The 22,508-nt window shown below is 36.6% G+C and overlaps 2 protein-coding genes across 7 annotated transcripts in view; one reads left to right on the top strand and one right to left on the bottom strand.

The window, feature by feature from the left end:
- LOC127450771 (diacylglycerol lipase-alpha-like) overlaps window positions 1-17,749 on the top strand; it is a 61,517-nt gene extending 43,768 nt beyond the window's left edge. For 4 of the 5 annotated variants that reach the window (XM_051715125.1, XM_051715142.1, XM_051715133.1 and 1 more), the window contains 6 exons: window positions 2,636-2,704; window positions 2,790-2,862; window positions 5,081-5,289; window positions 8,133-8,259; window positions 13,601-13,764; window positions 14,481-17,749. In XM_051715125.1, coding sequence (XP_051571085.1) covers window positions 2,636-2,704; window positions 2,790-2,862; window positions 5,081-5,289; window positions 8,133-8,259; window positions 13,601-13,764; window positions 14,481-15,579 — 1,741 coding nt within the window. In that variant the 3' untranslated portion in view covers window positions 15,580-17,749. Of the gene's footprint in view, window positions 1-2,635; window positions 2,705-2,789; window positions 2,863-5,080; window positions 5,290-8,132; window positions 8,260-10,254; window positions 12,819-13,600; window positions 13,765-14,480 lie in introns of those variants that run through there. The other variant, XM_051715151.1, reaches the window with a different exon arrangement.
- Window positions 1-22,508, bottom strand: part of sdhaf2 (succinate dehydrogenase complex assembly factor 2) — a 487,549-nt gene that overhangs the window by 81,329 nt on the left and 383,712 nt on the right. The window lies entirely within an intron of this gene.

The raw sequence follows: 22,508 nt of genomic DNA on the forward strand, positions 1-22,508 counted from the left end.
TTTTCTATACCCTCACAGTGCCATCATATTGCTTTAGAAGACTTGAGTTAGCTGGACTAATTCATGATACTTTATGGCACTTTTGTGTCCTTTTTGGAGCTTGACAGTTAAAATGTGCCTTTCATCATATGTTAAAAGAGCAGACTCTCTGCATAACATCTTATTTTGTGTTTCATGGAAAGAAAATAAGGACCCACTTAATATTAGGTGGCCTTAACTACTGTGTACTTAACCATTTGATACAAAGTACTTAGTATGTGCATACATGTTATTGCATTGCAATTACATTTAAAGTTCTTGCATTTAATTACATTTGTAGTTACATTGTTAACTTTACCCCAAAACCTAACTCTAACCCCTAATCCTAACCCTACCCTTACTCCTAAACCTGCCCGTACCTCAACCTCAGTAGCAGCAAATGTGGGAATTTTGCAGAACAACATGTAGACACACAATAAATACATAGTCTTGTCAGGGATGGATTACCAAATGGGCCAATGGGGCCAGTGCCCAGGGGCCCTTGACTACCAGGGGCCCTTGACTGCTTTAAGGTTGCACAATCCAGTTTGGCGATTTCCCCCCCCCCCGCTCGAAAACCCCATCAGCAAATGAAACCTTTGCAAGTCATAATCCGTCCCTGAGTCTTGTTTGTATTTAATGTTAGTACATAGTAGTTAAGGCCACCTAATATAAAGTGTGACTGAAAATAATACAGGATTTAGAATGACGTGGATGAGTACATGAAATGTAAAAAACATAATAAAATTGAACAAGAAAAGAAGTGGAAAATGTTGTAGTCCTGTGCACACCAATCATTTCAGTGGAAGCTGCCATGCTTTTCTGTTACACATCATTTACAATGTAAATTAGACCAAGCTTGAACTTCCAGAATTCACTGTGGTGACTTTAGAATGGGAGTTAAAGGTTAAATACCATTTTGCATACTATTACTGTACACTAATTCGAATGTGATGGTAAAGTATATACTTTTGGGTATGCATTAAGACTGTACGCCAGTCCTGGGACATACTACTATCTTAAAAATCTCTATTGATACCACAGACAAATTTATAACTTTAAGGTTCGTATATTTAAAAACTGCTGTGGGAGCTACAACCTTGAAATCTTCTAGGATTTTTGTTTCATTGAACAAAATTGTGCAGAGAAACCTTGTATTTTCTTATAAAGCAAAGGGGATGTGAGCAATATCAGCCCAAAAAGCAATAACTGATGCACAAATCCATCATAATCATAGTCTGATTTGGGCTTTACTGATCCTAATCTTGCATACGGTTTAGGATGGATACTTTGTGAATTGGTATTCAGTCGAAGCCTTTTCCTGGAACACAGTTATTGGTTAAATTCAGTGCACAGTATCTGTTTCTCACCCAAAGTGATTGCATTGCTTTAGAAGACATATCTTTAACCACTGGAGTCATATGAATTACTTTTATGCTGCCTTTATGCAATTTTTGGAGCTTCAAAGGTCTGACCACCATTCATTTGCATTGTATGGACCGACAGAGCTGAGATATTCTTCTAAAAATCTTAGTTTGTGTTCTGCAGAAGAAAGAAAGTCATACATATCTGGGATGGCATGAGGGTCAGTAAATGATGAGAGAAATTTCATTTTTGGGTGAACTATCACTTTTAAGTTAACTTCAACCAAAGCAAAAAATAAGAAACTAAAGTTCAGCTAAATGTTTATTGTTCTTCCCACATTATAAAAGTATTAAAATTCTTTGCCGTGTATGCATTATTGCAACGTTTGTAAATACATTAATATGATGCTATATGCAAGTTATTTTACTTCAAGTTTAAAATGCAACACTCTTTTTTCATACAATATGCAACGGGGGTCCCTGCTCCATCTCTTTATCCAGCAAGGGGCATTTGGCCTTAAAAATGTTGAAGACCCCTGCTCTGAAATATATTGTACACAGTTTTTTGGTTAAAATGCAAAGATGACAATGCTCTTTGTATATTCCTTGTAATATTCCTTGTTAGTGTAGATTTAAAGGAATATTCTGGGTTCAATACAAAGCTCAGTTAAAAACATTTGTTGCATGATGTTGAATACAACAAAAAATATTTCTTAAAAAAAAAAAAGCAGAAATCTGGGTTAAAATGAGGCACTTACAATGGATGTGAATGGGCCATTACAATAGGTATAGCCACAAGACAGACTGTAAACAGTATGCGTGTTAACATTATTTTAGTGTGATAAAGTTACTTACTAACCTTTTCTGTGTAAAGTTATAGCCAATTTTACAACTTCATTGCCATGACGACATAACACTGAAAACTCTAAAACGACCATAAAATCAATTATTTAAAACAACTTTACTTCTCAAATAATACACAAGATTAACAGAGGAATTAATCTAAGTGCTTTTATAAAATTATATGCTTCACATTTTTGCCTTTTAAACCCTCAAAAAATTGGCCCCATTCAATTCCATTGTAAGTGCCTCACTGTAACTTAGATTTTTTCAAGAAAAGGAGGGACAAGTCTAATTTGTTTTTGTGGTAATCAACATTATGCCACAAATGCTGTCGATTGAATTTAACTTGTATTGAACCCGGAATATTCCTTTAAAGAGCCATGTTAAACACAAGTCTGTTTGATTCACAGTGAGGATGCAATGGAGTACTCCAAAGACTTCATCACCTCAGTTGTGCTGGGAAAAGATTTGGTCCCCAGGTAAATGAGTCTTTGACCATGTTTGCATATGTGTATAAGTATAAGCAGGTGGATGTTTATGTTGTGTTTTGCCATGTTCATTCAGGATTGGCCTCTCTCAACTTGAAGGCTTCCGTCGTCACCTACTTGAAGTCCTACAGAAGAGTGATAAACCAAAGGTGAGCTGTTTTAATTAGTTCATTACGTATTCCATGTATCCACATGGCACTATTAGCATCAACAACAGCTCTGTAGCTGTTACATGTACTTTATAAAATTGATAGTTCTGGTTCTTATTGGATGAGCCAGATTTGAAGCCATTGAAAAATAGATGTGTGATCGCACATCAATCAAATTCTATATTTATGCACCAGCCTACTGTTAGGTTAATTAACTATATTATTTGGTGTAGGAATTCTTTATACTGATATCATTATTGATGATGATAATAAGATTGTTTTTTTTTAACATTAGTGACTTATAATTTTTATTTTGCTGCTGTTTTATAAAAGCAACAGTGAATTTATGAAACAGTGACCAACAGCAACCCATTACTCTGGTAAAATCACTGTATTCCAATTCATTTGAAGATATGTAATTAAATTCTAATGAAACAGCACTAAACGCTAGGACAAGAGACATAATGTGATGTTTACCTTTCAGTGTCTCATAACTTACTTAGAATTTTCTTTTTTTCCCTACTCTCTCACTCGTATGTTTGTACACAATATGTAAGAGACAATGTACAGTCAACCGGTCATTATTAACTGACTGTACATAACCCTTTAAGAAGAAGGCAAATTTATGGTCAGTCTCTCAGCAGCTGTATTAGAATCCTCATTGCATCTGTGGTAACTCGCTTTTTCAAATTAATTCCAGGGTAATATAATACAAAGTATAATGTTATAAATGTACACTTAGTAATTAAGAAATTGCAAATATAAAAAAGTTTGCTAGATTTACGCTGCTAAATGAGGCAGAAGCACGTCATCACAGTCTGTGAAAAGGGTCCAGTAGGATTCAGATCGTTGCAACCAGAGGTGGAAGTCATCAAAATATGGGCAGAGAGGATCATTTACTCTAATTACATATTGCCACCAGGAGATGAAGCCAAGTACATGACACAGAATCAATGATGGCTCAAATGACACAGAATGGAACTGAATGAGATCTTGTTACTCATGCCTGCATGCTTTGGAAATAAAGATCCTAATACGTTTAGTCATTGTTGTATTTGCATGTGCAATTACTTCTTATGTACAATCATTATGTTTTATTTGTTTAGAGAGACTTTTGGATACTTGTAGATGTTTTTGGACACTAGGATAAATTATTGTGTAAAGCTATAACTTTTTTGATTGCTTTGTCGTATCAACACAAAATTTCACAGGTGACATGATTGGGAACAAAACAAGCAGTTTTTCCGAGCTACCTTATTTACACTGAGATATAACCATTTCAAATCAGAAAAAAAAGAAAAAATGTTTTATTTTTTATTTTTCAGCAGATTCTTAGGTTGAGAGTCTCATAATTTATCATAATCTATATCATTATAACATTTTAAAAGTTTTCTTTAAAATGCTACCAAACAATTGACCCTCTTTGAGTTTTTTGTAGAGTTGCAAGCCTTTAATTTTAGGCATGCCACTGAAACTGTAAATCTTTATAAACACCTTCATTGCTTAAAGGGATAATAAAGTATTCCAGAGAGATAACAATTTTAATAAGTCCTTCAAAAAAAGATGGTAGCACAGTAGCATTTATTATTGAATTGTTCCAGTAATAATCTGCCCTCGTTATATTTGGCATTTATTTCTCGTGTGCTTTTCCACTGGGAGGATAAAGAGAAATTTAAATTATGTTACTAATTATAAGTATGAGAAATAGCTGTGGGAAAAGTGACTTTTGCATTGAAAAGTAATCTTATTGCAATGCAAACAGAGTTCTTCTTTACAAACATCTATTCTAGCTCATCTGGCAGAGCACTAGACCCTTAATCTCAGGGTCGTGGGTTCAAGCCCCATAATGGGTGTTTAATTTCTGCAATTCCCTCCACAGGATATTAGGGCTTGTGTGACTATTCATTTTTAATAGTCGACTAGTCGGCCGGGATTTACACCTTGTGAACGACTTACCATAGGAACTCAGACCATCTCCAGTGTGCCAGCGCCAATGCAGTTTGCTTATAACATGCTCTAGTTTTACTATACTTTCACTTTTACGTAATGTTAAATATTTGGCTATCACAGGTTACTATTCAAAGCTACTGACACAGTTATACTTGGCACAGTTTGTGTACAGAGGAATTCTTTCATGTACAAAACTAGTGCAGCCTGAAGTCATGAGATTTACAACAAGTGGGTGCAACCCACATCTTTCTCTCTCTGTTTCCATTAGTGGCGAATCATTGCTGGCGGTACAAAGTGCATCCCTAAATCAGAGCTGCCCCTGGATGACGGGCCCCCTCTATCTGAGGGCGTGACTCCCTCTAACTCTCGCCTGTGGCTGCACCCCAGTGATCTGAGCATCGCCCTGTCCGCCTCCACCCCGCTGTATCCTCCCGGACGTGTCATCCATGTGGTGCACAACCACCCGCCTGAGACATGGTGAGTAAAGAAACATAATAATCCCCATCCAGTAATAACAAACTACTGGAAAAGTCATGGAAAAACCATGGAAGTTCATTGTTCAAAAGGTATGAGAACCCTGTAATAAACATGAGCTATTCATTTACGTTGTGGTGCTTCCTTTTATTTTTGGTACCACCTCCTGATTCTTTCATTTACTCACGAAATGTGTGCAAAGAGAACTGGATTCTTTTTCATTCAATTAACTTTTGGTTCACATAGGTCTGTGTTTAGTTCTTGTTAAAAGGACCTAAATGGATCAAGAAATGCTCTTTATATATATATATATATATATATATATATATATATATATATATATATATATATATATATAGTTGTATTATCTTCTCTGAGGTCCACTGATAATGGTAAGGTTTTTTTTGCACTAAAACAGTCACTATTTAGTAATATATGATCATTTTCCACCCTGTCTCTGCCCCTCTGACTGAAACTCTCAGTTTTGGTCTAAGCGCCTCCTTAAAACTTAAATAGAAACGCCCACTTTTATGATTGGTTAACACTGTGCAGCTCCTCAAAATCAGCCATATTTGAAACTCAGTCAGAAAAGAATGAACAACCCCACTATATTATAAGATTACATTTCAGGGTTCACACATAATGCACATCCAACACATTGCATCAGAATATATTAAACTGTTCACTCAAGCACAACTGTTAACACTTAGCACCATAAACTTTAAAACAGTCATGACATTTGACATATTCATGAATGGAACTGTTTACTTACTGTTTGCATCGGGTCCAATAGTGTTTTTAACTGCCCCATCCTTCAATAATAGTTGCTTTGCAAAGCTTGAATCGTATTATGAATGGTTCACAAGCAATCCACACTGATATGAGCCAAAAAAAAAAAACATGCAATCCACACTGAAATACGATGACACATCCACATGACACGTTTGTGCTCAAAACAGCAAGAGGCAGCAGCTGAATGACAGAGTGGATTCTCCTCTTCAAAGTTGTAACTTGACACCGCGTCTTTTTAAAGTGGCCCGAGATATGTATCAAGCGGTCAAAGATGTCTGTCTAGAGCAGTGGTTCTCAACCCTATTCTTGGAGGCCCCCCAAAACTACACATTTTGGATATCTCCCTAATCAAACACACCTGATTCAACTCATCAGCTCGTTAGTGGAGACTCCAAGACCTGAACTGGGTTTGTCAGAAAAGGGAGATATACAAACTGTGTTGGGGGGGCCTCCAGGAACAGGGTTGAGAACCACTGGTCTAGAGCATGAATATATAAAAATAATCCAAAGTAGTCCAGATGGGTCCCCTTTGGTGTTCAGGAATAGTGAGGCCACAGTAGGCCTTGTTTGTCCTTCACTTTCAGTTTACGAACTGAAGCGCAGGTGGGCGGGACCAAGAGTGTGTTTATGTAACAGTAGGTGTTGATGTGTTTGAGCTATAGAGGTGGTCATGAATTAATGTACTCCTAGTGACATAGGGTTGTTGCAGAAGTAGAGAACGAGGCGTTTTTGCAGCTTGGTTTTAATAAATGCTTTTATTGCATTGGGGATTAAGTTTTGAGTTCTGAAATTTACAGTATGTTTTTATAGTAGAATGACATCTTACATGTCAAAATATCAAGAAAAATTTGATTCCTCATGACATGACCCCTTTAAGTGTGAACACTCTTAAAGAGTAACTTTCTGTTGGGAGCAAAGCATAAAATGGACAAAATATAACCTAGAATGGATACAAAGTTTTGTTTGTATTTTTTGCACACACTATTCAACGTGAGAGCTGCTGTTTCCTCTCTGTTTATTTTTTTTATCCTTGATATCTAATTGGCAGCAATATGAGATGTTAATTTGATATAAATGTTTATTATATCACAGTTTAAATCGCAATTTCAAGATTTGTCAAAAATAATCCTAACGTTTAACTAAATTGTGCTGCCTTAATTACTTCCCTGAAAATTCCAATAGACAGTGTAGTAATAATTCATTATTATATTGCAGTACTTTTATATTTGTTGACTTGGTTCCAAAAAAATTGTGAATGAAAAATGGAAAATGGACTGAAGCCCTGTCAACAAAATTGGCCCAAAAAGAGAGACTGCTGAATTTGGTTCTTTTAAAGAGGACTCAAACACCCTTAAAGATTTTATTTGTTTGTTTTGTTTTTCATAAATTGCAGTTCAATTAACAGTCATCACAGTATTTGTCATGCAGCCCTAATAGGATTTTTTGTATTATTTATTTATTTATTTATTTTTATTTTTATCCCCTTTTCTCCCAATTTGGAATGCCCAATTCCCACTACTTAGTAGGTCCTCATGGTGGTGCGGTTACTCACCTCAATCCGGGTGGTGGAGGACAAGTCTCAGTTGCCTCTGCTTCTGAGACCGTCAATCCATGCATCTTATCATGTGGCTCGCTGTGGATGACACCGCGGAGACTCCGCATGTGGAGGCTCATGCGACTCTCCGTGATCCACGCACAACTTAGCACACACCCCATTGAGAGCGAGAACCTCTAATTGCGACCACGAGGAGGTTACCCCATGTGACTCTACCCTCCCTAGCAACCGGGCCAATTTGGTTGCTTAGGAGACTTGGCTGGAGTCACTCAGCACAACCTGGATTCGAACTCACGACTCCAGGGGTAGTAGTCAGCGTCAATACACACTGAGCTACCCAGGCCCCCTAATAGGATATTTGAGTTTATTACCAATAATAAATTCAATGTCATTATCAGAACACTGAATGTGTTATGTTTTGGGAGAGTCTCCATGAAGTTACTGTAAATCTGAAAATCTCTTACCATCTCTCTCTCTCTCTCTCTCTCTCTCTTTGTAGTTGTGGTCAGGAGGAGCCCACTTATTCTGCACTGTGGGGGGACAACAAGGCCTTTGATGAGGTCATCATTTCTCCAGCCATGCTGAATGAACACATGCCCCATGTGGTGATGGATGGCCTCAACAAGGTGTGTGTGTTTGTTTTTGTGTGCATGCTTTGCAGGCCAGCTCTTGCCAAATGCAAAATCAGTGATTGGGCAAATCTGGGTAACATTAGGCCCAACATCTATCTAATTGAAATCTTAAGAACAATAGTAAACTTCCCACAAGGGCTGGGTGATGTATCAAATATTCATGATAAATTTTCAATAATTTGGTATGTGATATAAATTCAGGCAACATCATTAATTATTGCAATTTTGGCCAGTAAACTTCCTAAGACACCATCATTAGATTAGTTTTGTGATCCTTTTTGTCTCACAGCTTGTGACTATGATAGTATTAAGATGGGGACATTTTAATAGCATCTCTAAAACTTATGTAGCAAAATTGGCTTAAGAGTTGGTTATTTCTAATCATTTCCATAAATCAGTTCAAACCGTCACTTTTATGAATGACTGTTTGGTAAAATTATGTTTTCTTATTAAAAAAGATTTCAAAAATTATACTTCTAAGCCTTTTTGGAACAAATACATAAATATTGAGATACATATACTGTATTTCAAATACCCTGAAAAGGCTGGAAAATATAGAGATTTGTTTGAACTGCATCACCCACCCCCTTCTTCCCACATTAACACAAGTACCGAGATCTTCTGGTGTGCCCAGGTCTGCCATAGTTATTGCAGTGGCTTTGGGTTCATGATGTCTGGGTCGATAATCAGTTGCTTTTAAATCCTGCGGGCTGCAGTGGACTGTGGGCATATCTGTGTTGCAGGTCTCTTGCACTGTCGGTTATGACCCTTTGCATCTAGATTGTTGGCCACAATGTGTTTTACATGTTTTTGCTGGACATAATACATAATTAGTGGCGACTGGTAAGGCAAGCATCACTTTTAGGCATGAAACGTACTCTACGCAAACACTTAACCATCCCAGCTTGATTTTGTGCATTATTGCGTTCTGAAATGTCATACCGCAACTCATAACGCATCGCACATTGCATTCTCAGTGATGGCACAAGGGGCACTATAGTGAGAATTAGTGCAAACTGTTCCTTCATGGCCAGTTTTCTCTTTCAGTTCAACTGCTGTCATGGTGTAGCAACAGTGTAAGAGAATCTTGCTGAGCAAGTTAGTTAAAGTTAGTTAAAGGGATAGTTCACCCAAAATTGAAAAAACAAATTCTACTTTTTCAAAAGCTTGTGACTTTTTTTCTTCTGCTGAACACAAAGATTTTTAGAAAAATATTTCAACTCCGTAGGTACTTTCAATGCAAGTGAATGGTGACCAGACCTTTCAAGCTCCAAAAATCACATAAACGCAGCATAAAAGTAATCCATACGACTCCAGTGGTGTAATATGTCTTCTGAAGCGATGCAATCACATTGGGTGAGAAACAAATCAATATTTCAGTCCTTTTTTACTATAAATCTCCACTTTCACTTTCAAAAATTGAATGTGGAGATTTATAGTAAAAAAGGACTTGAATATTGATCTGTTTCTCACCCACGCCTATCATGTCGCTTCTGAAGATATGTATTTAACCACTAAATCCATTTATGCTGCACTTTATGCTGCTTTTATGTGATTTTTGGAGCTTGAAAGGTCTGGTCACCATTCACTTGCATTGTATGGATCTACAGAGCTGAGATATTCTTCTAAAAAATCTTTGTTTGTTTCCTGCAGAAGAAAGTCATACACATCTGGGATGGTATGAGAGTGAATAAATGATTAGATAATTTTCATTTTTGGGTGAACTATCCCTTTAAACTGTTGACATGTTTATAGCTAGCTACCTGAATAATAACACATACGGTTGAATGGCACAAACATCTGAAGGTAACTACTGTATGTAACCCCATAATAATGCAAGAATTTGCACAACCACCCACAATACCATAGCAAATCAAATGACTGCTTTTTGCTTTTAAGCTGTGCTGTTGTACCCATCACGTTTTTATTTTATTTTGAAAGTATGTTCATATGTCCATGGTCTGGTAATGTGTTGGTTTGTCTTTACAGGTGCTGGAAGCCCCATTTTTCATTTCAGAACTGATTTCTGCTCAGGTTGGAAGCCAGAGAACTAGCACCCGAGTGTGTTTTTCTGTCCCTAACACACTTCCACACTCCCCTCTTACACCTCTTGTTCCAGATGAATGTTTTGTGGTTCCAGAAACATGCTCTGTTCCTCTAACTCACAATGAAATGCATTCTTTCCAACCGCAGTCTTCAGACACTCAAGAGAACAGTTTGCCACCTAATAACACAGTCAATCTGTCAATCCCGACTTCAAACAGTGTTATTGAGACATCAAACACTCCAAACTTTATCACAGGAACTCCCACTCCAATTGCATCACCTACAATGTCTGTTTCTGAAGATACATCTCCTTTTGGGTCAGATACAATACTCTCTGATTGGCCAGGAGACACTTGCTGTATCCTTCAACATTCAGAAAACACTTCAGTGCATCAGTCAGGTCCATCTCGTCCTGATTCACCAACACTTGCATGCAAAATCTCAAAATCAATAGAACCAAAAAACGATGCCCAATCGAGCCTTACATTGTCTTCTACAAAGTTGGTCGAACCCTCAAACTTGCCAGCATTAGAAACCCCCTCATCTGTGAAAGACTCAACTGTCTCACCATATTCCACCCCCTTTAATGGCTCTTCATATTCCAAAATGTCAGATTATTCCTCCGATGCATCTATTCCACCTTCCCCTTTGACATATAATACACCCCCTGAGACCCCCTCTCAAGTTGTGAAGTTAAATTCTTCAGCCCCCTCCTATAAAAGTAGATCTCCGTCCCCAAAAACATCTGATTACCCTTCTTCCTCAGAGTTGCTGTTAAACCTCAGCCCAACTCCTTCAGAAAGCCCCTCACCTGGGCTAATGGCTGAAGGCACATCAGCCCAACTCTCGACAGAGAACCTTTCTCTAAAACCCCCAGTCTTTGATAACATATCTTTAACCCCTCGGTCGTCAGACCATTCCCAGACTGGTTTGGGTTTGAGTTCCTCTACCGCCTCATCAGAAGAGACCTCTGTGGTTTTAACTCGCAACAATTCGTTTAGGTCTTCTAGTGTCACATGTTATTTGTCAAACATCTGAAAATGCTCTCACAGTTACTGTATGTGTTACGCAATGTACAACCTAACACATGTGCCTTCTTCCTTTGCAGCTAACAATCTATGTTCTTCACTACTAGAAACATCCACCAGCTCGAGTTTTGGTTGTTTCGGTGTTACCCTCTTTCTTTCTGCTGGTGTATTGCTCTACATGGTCTCCCTACCCAGTTTTTCCTGTCTGGTTTATAGCTTCAGCTGTTTGCTGCAGGATCTTCTTCTCAGCCTCTCTCCCTGTACATATGTCTTGAGTTTATCATCTCTATGGTTCAGAAAAGAGCTGTTCTTACACTTATTATCTCTTGTGTTCTTTCGGGCTAGAGGAGATGGATTAACCACTGTGGCAGCTCTTGTTTTGGGCAGCTGTGTTCACCTAGCTTGTTGGTTTTCTTTTAATGCTTGTGGTGCTGGGGTAAAAGATAGTGGTGCAAACCTCAGACAGAGGAATGGTTCAGCCAAAAGGGTCAATTTTGAGTCATTTATCCTTATGTAGTTTCAAACCTGTATGACTTCCTTTCTTCCATCGAACACGAAAGCAGAAATTTGTGGCCAAGTAACCAGGGTCTGTCAAGCTCCAAAAAGGACAAAAAGCACCATAAAACTTGGTTTATACGATTCATATGTTATCCTCCAAGTTTTCTGAAGCAGAACGATAGCTTTGCGTGAGGAACAGATGTTATTTTAAGTCATTATTGACTGAAAATGTTCCCCTCCACTATAGGATCTCATTTGCACTTTCACATATTCAAACTTTGCATGTTGCGATTGGTTATGAGACAAACAAGAACCAGTTGCGTTTGATATCACTGACCTGGCAGGATGCATCTTCACATGGCCAGTTTGAAAACACAGAAGTGCAAATAACATTTTAGAGCTATGCCGGAGGGCAGGATTTTCAGCGAATAACACGCATTTTGGTGTGTTACTGACACAAAGCGATTGAATGGATTCTGAAAATGTGGAATATGTGTACTCACTTACTGGTTTGTGCCAAAATGACCTAACATGCAATTCACTCTTTACTTAAAATGTTTTGTTTTTTGTTCTTGTTTTTTCATTTACAACTGATTCTTACAGGAAATATTAAACAGTTACTCCGCTTCGATTTTATAGTGGTTCTGTGTCTAACATCCTGTACTTGGTTTTATAAGTTCACATTAATTGAGGCTTGTTAAAAAAAAAAAGCAAAATACTGCTGTTCGTATGACTTCATCACTGACTAATGCTCTAAACCTGCAAAACATGACTAACCCTGATTTAAGTAAAGGGTTTTGTGTGTTGTTTAATTATTATTTTATTGTTATTTGTAGTAGTTGTTTTGCATGCTACATATACATCATTGTTTGTTCTACACCATTGCATCTGTTTACTGATATCTTTGTGAATATTGTCTCTAACTCCATCCATATCAATATGTTTATGCACATTAATCAATAAAAAAGCATTGTCACCTTATGGTTGTGTAACTGACTTTTTACTTTACTACTATGTTTTTTGCCACTGGCTCAACTTGTTTTCTTGTTGACTGTCCTGGAAGATTTGTTTTTACATATGTACATAATACAGGTGGACAGTGTTACCCCAGCTGATTTTATGCCACTGTTTATTTGTGTTTGAAGCTAATAATTAGACATATGTAAACTGAATATTGGTGCATAGTAAATAAAAATATGACATTTGTATCATGCTTGATTGCTAAGTTTCACTTAGGTTCCCACAAAAAGTTAATGGCTTGGATCTGAACTGAAAAAGTAGTTCACCCAAAAATGTCAGTTCTGTTATTATTTTCTCACCTTCATGTCATTTCAAACCTGTGCGCTGTAATTTGTTCTTTGAGACACAAAAAGAGAATTTTCCAAACAATGATAGTACATAGTGAAGGGGCACTATCAAGCTCCAAAAAGGGCAAGAAACACCATAAAAGTAGTAAATAATCAGTGAATACCTCTGTGTTTTTTTATACACAAAGATATCATATGACGAATTCAGAAGACATTTAGCGCATGAGTCGTACTGTATGTCTTGAAATTTTACTTTTCCTCATTAAAATGTATTCAGGTAAAAAGATTTTGTATCACTTCATCTTGATATCAGATTATTATTTTTTTATTATTATTATTTATTTTTTTATTTTTTTATTTTTTTTGCTCTTAGATATTTTATTCTTCTTAGTGGTTTTTATTTTAAACAAAGCTCTATTATATTTCCGGTTCTTTTTCTCATTCTGCATCCTGCAGGTTTTGGAAAACTATAATAAGGGGAAGACAGCTTTACTGTCTGCTGCTAAGATTATGGTTAGTCCTACGGAGGTGGACCTGAATCCAGAAACAATCTTCCTCGGTGCCTCTAGTTCACCACAGCCCACACCTGCCACACACCATCGCAGAAACAGTAGTGTCCGGTGAGTTCTGCAAGGGCCAATCAGAGCATGCCAATGTGAATTTGAAACAGTCTGAGCAATGAGAGCATGCCAATGAGTTTGACTTCAAACTGCTATTCTGTGCGCATCGATGTATGTGTGTTTGTACAAACATTTCAGACCATTTAAAAAGGCATCACCTCAGTTAATTGGAACACTAGCTTTTGTTTAGACATTTTATTTAATTACCTGTCATTCTCACTCATGCCAACTGCAGAGGTACTCTGTATTGTAGTATAGTGTTTCCACCCCGTCCTCTTTGGTTCAGTAGAAAAGCTCAGACTAGACATTAGTTACATTAGTGTCACCTAACCATAGTCCTCCCTTTCTCCCCCTCTTTCTGATTTTTCCTCCTCTTCCCTTTCTTACCCATATTCCCCTTTTATTTTTTTAATTGTTAAATATGTTTTTGGACATCTTTTATTATTATTATTATTATGTCATAATTTTTTTCTATGAACACATTTTCCCTTTCATTGTATGTGTCATCTTTTAATTTTTTTTATGTTGAATTTTCATTTTCATTTTTATGAGCATTTTTGTCCCTTTTTGTTTTTCTTCTGTTACACACCTTTAATTCCTTCCATTTTATTTGTCATCCACCTTCTCATTCCTCTGTCTCTCTGGTCTCTATTACTCCACATTCCCCTCTTTTCAACCCTCCTCATGTGCCCACCTCCTCTCCTATCCTGTTGTAGTTCTTGTGCCCGCTCTGAGATCTCGCTGGATGGCTTCTCTGAGTGTCCCCCTCCTCCTGTGCCTGTGGTGCTCACCGGAGCTCGTGAGCGCTTGGCCGTTGAGCTGCGGGAGCGAAAAGCTCCCCTGGCCATCATGGAGAGCCTTTCTGATGCAGAATCTGTCTATAGCTTGGACTCTCGGCGGTCCTCTGCCGCCCTGAGGGGCTCACCCTGTCTAGGGAGTCTACCTTTCCCTCTTGATGCCCCCATCCCAGAAGAGAATCCTTCACTGAGCTCCCGCACAGAGCTGCTCGCTGCAGACAGCTTGAGCCAGGGCACGGTGGACCATGAGCTGGGGGAGGCCGGTCCGTACTGCCCTACACTGGAACTGGCTGTACCTTCCAATGACACCCATTATCTCTCTGTCAATTCATGCAATAGTGGCCACTTCTCTCCACTTTCGCTTGGACAAACTACTGAAGATCAGCCAGCCAGCCAAGGCATGAATTTCTGCCCATCTTCAGGAACACCTGCGGCTTGCCAGCAATCAGCTGTTCATAATAGTCAAGAATCCTGCAAGCTTAGCGAAATGGCCAATGATAGAGAGGTTGAAATGGAAGAGAGACAGGGAGAGGTCAAAGTGGACCTTGAGAGTGGAAGGTCCCAGGCTCTTCAACCAGTTCCACCATTGTCCAATGGAACCCCCAGCCAGGCGGTCCTGGAGTTCGCCCAATATCTAGACTCTCTCTTTAGGCTCGATGGAAGCAGCTCTTCCCCTCTCGAGCTGTCCGATGCGGAATCTGAGTCTGGACAGGGATCTTACAGTCAGACTGAGGGACAACTTGAGGACCAGCGAGTGAAAAACTCAGACAAGGACAGGCAGCTAATGGCCAGAGCCACTCTAGAGCCCAATTTGGTTCCCAAGCCCCCTCGCACCTTTGCTGACTCGGCCGACCTCTCTTCTGGCATCTCTCTTTCTCCATCTTTCCCTCTCTCCTCCTCCGGAGATTTCAATGATCTTTCTCCTCCAGATGGAGCGATACCTATCAACCATTCTACACTACGAACTTCTGCTGCCATGCCCAACCCCAAGGAAACAGCACTGTCTTCTATGGTCTAGTGGCCTGCGGTCGAACCTCAGTGTATTGCTCCCTAACATATTAAATGTCAGCTAATTTACTTTACCCTAGAGTTACCCTAAGTTTTCCATTCCCAACGCTCAGTGGACCTACTTTCCCTGCTCTTTGGAACTGATTCTAGAAACTTGCATGCGTAGCAACATGATCAGTCCAAGACTTCCAGACTTCTGGACCATTAAGGATTCATTAAAAACAGAAGACCTCATTTTGTACTTGTTGGACTTTGCTGAATGCATAGTGTCATGTGCATCACCATTACAAAGTGTCCTGCAACACACAAGGTGCTGAGCTGCTGCTTTGAACACTAAAGATGTTGCTATCATATAAAGAGGCTTGCACAAATTACCCTACGTTCATATTCAGTTCAATATTATGGTTATGTTTACATTTACACAACAGAACACCAAGCTATCACAAAGGTTGAGAGTTCCTTATAAGGGAAAGGCTGGGAAAGGCAAAAAGGGAAGACTAACAAACTAACTTAATGGAGTTATGTGGCGGGATGCACACAACAAGCATTTTCTCAGGACTTTTAAGAATGAAGAATGGGATGAAGATGTCTCAGACAAAGGATAATAAATAGCATAGATACATTTTTTGGGGATTGTACTTTTTCATATTTTAATTGAAGATTGTGTGGAATGTCCTGCTGAGTATGTGTAGTTGGTGGCATTGATGGTTGGTGGAAATCTATGAGGTAAGATTGTCTCTTGATGTGCATGAGAAAATACTGTATGCTCGTGTAAAATGTTTCATTTTGCAAATTTTTGTCATCTCTTATTTACATAAATCCACTTGAATTTAAGCATGCAAGTTTTATATGAAATTTTCAACCAATTGCCAAAACAATGCCAACTATATAAAAGTAAAATGTTTGAATTCTATTAAATAAATATTTAATGATAATTATTATTATATTTTTACAAACCACTGCCCATAAATGAAAATTACATCAGAAAGAGTTATTGAATGGTAACAGGCTTGCATCAGTCACAAAATGCTCCCTTTAAATGGCTTGCCTGAATTTGGGATGTCTTTTACTCAGTACAAGACACTTTCTTCGAGAAAAGTCTAATCTCATGCAGTATGGATATGGTGTGCAATCAGTAGCAAAATGAGCAAAGAGAGATTTTAAGGAGATCCTCTTATCTGCATATATATATATATATATATATATATATATATATATATATATATATATATATATATACATATATATATATTCTTTTTTTTTATAATTTCTACTGTTGTTGCTATATTACAATAAATAGGGGTTTATCTCAATATTTTCATAACTTAGACTTGCTTTTTATATAGTTTCAGAATGAAGTGTTTTTGGGTTATGTGTAAAAGTACAGCGGTTTGTCACAACAAAGCTTTCAAAGCAAGTAAAAAATGTATGTAGTGCAAAATATTTTATTTTGTTTGCTTTTGATTGTTTAAAAGGCTGTATATCACAAATTTCATACTTTGAAACTTTAATTGAATGTAGTAATTTGTTTTAACTTATAGGTTCTGCATGTGACATAAAAACAAATTTATCACTTCTTGAGTTTTGCTCTCTTTTTTTTCCATGTATAAATGTACAGTACAGAGTGAAAGTGTGGCAAAAAAATGTTTTCATGACTTTTCTGTAACTGCTACTCTACTAAATTCATTAATTTAAAGCTAAAGCCTTCATAACTTTATAAGCTGTGACTGCTGTACTTTTTCACAGGGTTGTGTATAGCACTGTTTTTTTCACATGAGTGTAAATACTCTTGTTTTCAGTTGTTGTGTTAAAAAAATAGATATATCAATGATAAAATCAATGGGACTTATCAATAAAAAAAGCTCTATCATGTATAGTACTGAATTCTCATATATATATATATATATATATATATATATATATATATATATATATATATATATATATATATATTATAAATAGAAAAAGTATGACTCTATTCAGGAAAGAAAAATCTGATACTGTGGCCATATGTTGACTTCAGAGAATATATAATGATTCAACCATCAGTAAAAAAAAAAAAAAAAAAAACTCTGTCACTGACCTGCCAGTCTTACCTTTCAATAATGAGAATGTATTTAAATGCACACACTTACACTGCCCTGCCTGTAATAGAATAAACTATACAGATCTCAGACTGACTTATGTTTCTCTTGACTTTTATTTATTAAGTACGACACTGGTTTGTGCTCGATCATTGTTTTAACTTATATTTTAACATAATATTGGCATTACATTAGAAACATCTGTTTCTAACCATTTTCAGGGATCGCATGATCATGGAAAACCTAGAAATGTTAAGGGAATATTAAAATTGTGTGACATGTAAATGTATATCTCAAAATGTCATAGAAATTTCTTTCATCATTATAATTATTACTAGTTATGCTCTGGTTTAAAATATTTCATTGGCTAGAAATTGCTCTTTATGAGTGCAGTAGTGAAATGTATCGTTAAGGATTTTTTTTAGTTTTACCATTTTTCTTATATGTTCATTGTTTAGATACTAGAGTCTATTCTATTAGCCAAATATCCTAAACTACACCTTTATCTAAAAGAAAGACTAATTTCACAAAACTGTAAACACTTTCAAGTTGCAAACCCTTTTCTTTCAAAAACATAAATTCAATATTTACATTACAGGCTCATGTAGAAAGAAAAAGCATTAAAAAAAACATTAAAATTTTCTCATCATTTACTCACCCTCATGCCATCTCAGATGTGTATGACTTTCTTTCTTCAGCAGAACACATTTGAAGAAAAATATCTTGGCTCAGTAGGTCCTTAAAATGCAAGCGGATGGTGATCAGATCTTTGAAGCTCCAAAAAGAACAGACAGTCAGCATAAACATCATCTATACGACTCCACTGGTTAAATTAATGTCTTCTAAAGTGAAACAATCGCTTCTGTTATACAAACACACCATTCTGAGTAAATATACAGATACAAATACAGATCTAAAGCAAATCCAGCTAAGCTTCTGTACAGCATTCCTACTACTAAGTTGTAAACAGCGCCGTTCTTCCAGGTTTGTCGCACGTGCGTCTGTTCTCGCGTGAACATGTCAACATGGTTACGTCACACGCGCATACTGCTGCTGACTGGAAGCGATGATTTATAGTTAAAAAGTACTTTAATATTGATCTTTTTCGCACCCAAAGTGATCGTTTCACTTTAGAAGATATTAAGTAGTGGAGTTGTATGGATGACGTTTATGATGACTGTCTGTGATTTTTGGAGCTTCAAATGTCGCATCACCATCCACTTGCATTTTAAGGACCTACTGGTCCTTAGATTTTTTTTTTTTTTTTTCAAATGTGTTCTGAAGAAGAAAGAAAGTCATACACACCTAGGAAGGCATGAGGGTGAGTAAACAATGAGAGGATTTTCAGTTTTGGGGTGAACTAACCCTTTAACACAATTCTCGCCTTGTGAACACTAGTATGAAAAAATTTCACGCACCAGTCAGGACCTCTGACATAATTTATGTAGTTGAACAAAACATCCACGTATCTGCCTCTGTGGTGGAACAACCTTCCTAACTCAGTCCGTGAAGCAGACTCCCTCTCTGTCTTCAAAAAATGGTTAAGGATGCAACTTTTTTTGTGAGCCCTTGATCATGCAATAGTTATAAAAATAAAAATGTGCACTCTAATCTCTGTCTTGGCTAATACTTTTCTAATGCAATTGAAACTTTGTAATGCAACACTTTTCGTACTACTACCTTCTTAAGATGAATCGCTTATGTTGTATCCTTCCTCATTTTGCTTTGGATAAAAGCACTCGCTAAATATATAAATGTAAATGTAATACTTTAGACTAGAAACAAATCATGCCTTTTTTTTTTTTTTTTCATAACAAGTTATACTTTTCAAACAGCTTTAACCTATATGCCAATCTGGAAATTGACTGAATTGCACTTTTAGGCCTGCTTTGCACCTGACATAAACATGCATTTCATAAGTGGTTAGAATCACTGAACACCTCCAAATGTGGTTTCAATGATCCGATTACAATCCGTTCACAATGTGTCTTCGGTGCATTTACATCTGGTGTTTAATGTGGTCAAGTGCTATCCGATTGTTTTCTGATCACTGAAAACGCATAATGACATCCAGTAATCACTTATCCAGTAATTACAAACTGGAAAATTCATGGAAATTCATTATTCAAATGGTGTTGGCACCCTAATTTTATAAGCATTTGAACTTTTACATCAATATGGCACTTACATTACATTACATAAACAGTTTACTCAATAGTTGCTTACAGTAGAGGCAGAAGTTACAACTGGGATTTTGTCTCTGTCATTAAAAAGATAAACTACTTTGAAAAAGTCATAACAGCCATGATTATAAATGTTTGATGTTAGAATTTCAAAAATAATTATACTGTTTAATTAAGCAGGTACTGAATAGGATTTCATAAGTAATGCAGGGATAGGGTTGGGAGGGTTACTTTTGAAATGTAATCCACTACAGATTACAGAATACATGCTGTAAAATGTAATTTGTAACGTATTCCGTTAGATTACTCAAGGTCAGTAACATATTCTAAATACTTTGGATTACTTCTTCAGCACTGGTAGTTTTTTTTTTTTTTTACTTGTTTTGAATATAAAAGCTCTGCCAGTACAGTAAGACAATATACACATGTTAAAATTACATTGTCTGAAAAACATAAATATCTTATGCAGTGTTGTTTCTAAAACAAGATAAATCAAAGTGATCTTGTTTTAAGGATTTTTAGATATTTTTTACAGGAAAACAATACAAGAATTATTATCAAGAATATGATTTTTGCCCTAATATCAAAAGTCTTACTAGAAAAAAGAAATTATGATCTAATGTGAAATATTATTGATAAAATAATATGATCGTGCCTGGTAACGTGTGCATGTAAAATGGCTAGAAATAGCATTTTAGCTTAGCATAAAGCTGACAATTTACACAAGGTTTATTTCTATTTCTTCTGCTCCAAACTTACTTCTCTGTCTGCTCGTATGAATGTAACACATAATAGAAAGTGTTTCACCGCTATTCAAATGCACTTTGGATCGCATCATTTATATGTATAAATGTTTTCCATTTGAAAGGACTAAATATTAAATTAAACAATTGACAATAAAATGCAAAGTAATCTCTTCAGTAATCAAAATACTTTTTGAATGTAACTGTATTCTAATTACTAATGATTTAAATTGTAACTGTAGTGGAATAGTTACTTATATTTTGTATTTTAAATACGTAATCCCGTTACATGTATTCCGTTACTCCCCAACCCTGTGCAGGGATGACAAATATTTACCATTGAATATTCTGGGGTTCATGTCAACATAAACTCTAACAGTGCTAGATGACAATAAACTTTACAAATCATCACATCCACAACTGGAATCTAATTAGCCTTTGTGCTGTTCAATCATGTATTTATCACATGCATATGACCCTTACAAAAGTACTGTGGTGGTACCATGGAACAGATGGTAGTAGTTTGCTTTGACATATAGGGGAGACCAGTGCTAGTTGTCAGTGTTAGTTGTCAGGCTTATTTGCCCTAGCAGGTCATTCATCCTTGTGAAAAGACATCTCTTCAGTCACCACAACTCTTTTGCCGAAAGCAATGCATTTTTTAATATGTTAGAACCATCTCTGAAGGTGAACTTGATGAGTGAGAACACAGCTGTGATCAATTATTCAAGTGTCACACAGCTATAAAATGAGTTCTGGCCAAGGACGTTACTACAGGGAGAGCAGGGTGGGCAGCTGCCCTAGGGCCCAGGGTGAGAGGGGGCCCGCGATGGTAGATCAAAAGGAACCATAAAAAACTACCACGAGCCCGACGGGCGATGAAAAATGACTGAGACCTCCCAAAAAGGGGACCGACAGGTTTTTTGCACTGGGGCCCGTAAGATCCAAGTTACGCCACTGGTTGTGGCTAAAACAAACGTTTAACAATGAAGGTAACACTTAGTAAATTTTATTGATCTCATCAGGCCATTGCAAAAGGCAATCATTTTTCTTTAAATATCTATTAAATACTACAGTAAATAATTATTAAAATTAAATATGGGGAAAAATAATATTTTACTCAAGTATGTTTTGGCTACTTTGACTCTTAATTAAGTAAACGTTTGACATAGTACCCATACTTTAACTTCCTACTTCTCTGTACTTTTTACACTCCTGCAAATGAAATACACTTTATTGTCCCCAAAGGGAAATTTGTCTTGGACTCATGGTGCGTACTTGACGTTTAAATCCAATCATAAGTATTGGAGCTGGTCTTCACTAATAATAATAATAATAAATGTTCCAAATTTATGTAGCTAATGAAAATCCCTAAAATTGACACAAAATATTAGATTATTTATCATTTTCAGTTTTGGTTCAAGGTCATTAAATCAAAAGTTTTTAATAACTGTCTAATAAGTGAAAGGGCTAAAGCCCCCCCAAAAAACACACTGTTTTTCTTAAGTGGGGCGAATAGATTTGATCTGAAAAATGTTCAGAGTGGGCTCACACTGACTGATCCAATCACAATGGAGATTAATTTGTTTATAGAATACTTGAGATGTTATAAAATGCCATCATATTGAGTGAGCATAAACTTAATTTGTTACTCAAAAAAAAAAAAAATAAATAAATAATAATTAAACATAATAATAATTTTAATCAAACCAACCTTCTGTTATTATTTACTTTCAACCAATTATGCTTCTCCATCAATGTTAAATATATATATATATATATTTTTTATTTTTTTTTTGTTTTTTGTTTTTTGTAAAAAATTATTTTTATTTCCTTAAGTTGTGCCTTTAGCCCCGTTGTACCCTACTTGTCAGCAAAAAACATGGTGTCACCAGTTTAATAATGCCATGTTGATATTTCTCTGTTAGT

The sequence above is a fragment of the Myxocyprinus asiaticus genome, chromosome 2 (genome assembly GCF_019703515.2).
Source record: "Myxocyprinus asiaticus isolate MX2 ecotype Aquarium Trade chromosome 2, UBuf_Myxa_2, whole genome shotgun sequence".
Taxonomy (NCBI): Eukaryota; Metazoa; Chordata; class Actinopteri; order Cypriniformes; family Catostomidae; genus Myxocyprinus; species Myxocyprinus asiaticus.